The 1,431-nt window shown below is 60.8% G+C and overlaps 1 protein-coding gene across 2 annotated transcripts in view; it reads right to left on the bottom strand.

Moving 5' to 3' along the window:
- LOC126495897 (H-2 class I histocompatibility antigen, Q10 alpha chain-like) overlaps positions 1-681 on the bottom strand; it is a 9,503-nt gene extending 8,822 nt beyond the window's left edge. Inside the window, exons 1-2 of one of the 2 annotated variants that reach the window (XM_050133471.1) lie at positions 608-681; positions 133-402 (exon numbers count right to left, since the gene is read on the bottom strand). In XM_050133471.1, the coding sequence (XP_049989428.1) occupies positions 133-402; positions 608-680 (343 nt within the window). In that variant the 5' untranslated portion in view covers position 681. The remainder of the gene's footprint in view (positions 1-132; positions 403-607) is intronic. The other variant, XM_050133472.1, reaches the window with a different exon arrangement.
- Positions 682-1,431: the final 750 nt, after the last annotated feature.

The raw sequence follows: 1,431 nt of genomic DNA, 5'->3' as shown, positions 1-1,431 counted from the left end.
CGGACTCTAAACCGAAAGGGAAACCGGGTCCGTTCCCCGCTCTCCTCCCGAACCTCGACCTGGGACCCGGGGCGACTCCGGCCCGTGCGTGGGGACGTGGAGGGGTCGTGACCTCCGCCCGCGGTCACTCACCGCCCTCGCTCTGGTTGTAGTAGCCGAGCAGGGTCTTCAGGTTCCCTCGGAAAGTCTGCTCGTTGTTCTTGGCGATCTGTGTGTTCCTCTCCCAATACTCCGGCCCCTCCTGCTCCACCCACGGCGCCCGCGGCTCCATCCTCGGAGTCTCCGCGTCGCTGTCGTAGCGCACGAACTGCGTGTCGTCCACGTAGCCGACGGAGATGAACCGGGGCTCCCCGAGGCCGGGCCGGGACGCGATGGTGTAGAAATACCGCAGCGAGTGCGAGCCTGGGGGCGGCGCGCGGTGAGACCCCGACCCTGCTCCCGGGACGCCGGGCAGGAGCGCGGGCCGGGAGGGGAGCAGGGCGCGGGGCTCGGGACGCGGGTGGAGAAGGGGCGGGAGGGTCCGGCTGGGCCACGCGGGGACGCGGCTTCCCCGGTGCCGCCCCCGCCCTCCCCGCAGAGCCCGTTTCCCTCCCGACCCCGCACTCACCCGCGCGGGTCAGGGTCGGGGCCAGGGCGGCCGCCATTAGCAGGAGCAGCGTGTGTGGGGCCATCGCCACCATCTCGGATCCGGGGCGACTCTGAGTTCCGCAGTCTGCGTGGACTTTAGAACCGGTGACCGCGGCGACGCTGGTTGGTTCCCCGGAATCCCGTCACCCAATGAGGGTGAGAACCGCCGAGTTGTCATCAGTGTCCGGGCAGAAGGACCCGACCCAGGTTAGGAGCTGGAGAAGTGAAACTGGGGACAGGGGAATCCCCAGCCCTGTGCTGCGGGATGGAGCGCTGGGTGTCATGGTGTCTCTGAGCCGTCTAAGGTTAACTGCTCCTCAGATTATTGAAGGTGAAACCTTAGAGCATGAAGATTCCCGAGAAAATACACACAGCACATAAAATGAATGTTCACGGAAACAGGTGCTGTCAGAGTCCTGGAGGGTGCGGGGCTGCTGTGGACACCGGCATCGGGAGGTGACTGGAGTTTTTACAGCTCTGATTAAGCACTTTTGACACACTGTGTTATATGTGACTCTCCCTGCAGGAAGGAGGCCCTGCTCATCTCTGCTTTTACTTTCTACTTCAGTTGTGTGTGGCTGGGACTTGAAGACATCAAGTAAAAATTCAGAGAAACAAAAACTGTATAAATCTAATTTTTCTCCACACTATTGAACATGGATGAGACGTCAAATACCAGTGTGTACCTCTGCCATGACAATCTCTCTCTGTCCAGGAACTCAGAAGCCAACTGTTATCAGATCCAGGGTCCCACAAGTCTGCTACAATCATCTCCCTCATCTCATCAGCTCATAAAGAGTGAAG

This window comes from Alexandromys fortis, unplaced genomic scaffold, assembly GCF_014885135.2.
Source record: "Alexandromys fortis isolate MF-2015 unplaced genomic scaffold, M_Fortis_MF-2015_v1.1 scaffold_679, whole genome shotgun sequence".
NCBI classification, from domain to species: domain Eukaryota; kingdom Metazoa; phylum Chordata; class Mammalia; order Rodentia; family Cricetidae; genus Alexandromys; species Alexandromys fortis.
The sequence above is the reverse complement of the archived record's forward strand: the minus strand, read 5'-3'. Positions and strand labels throughout refer to the sequence as shown.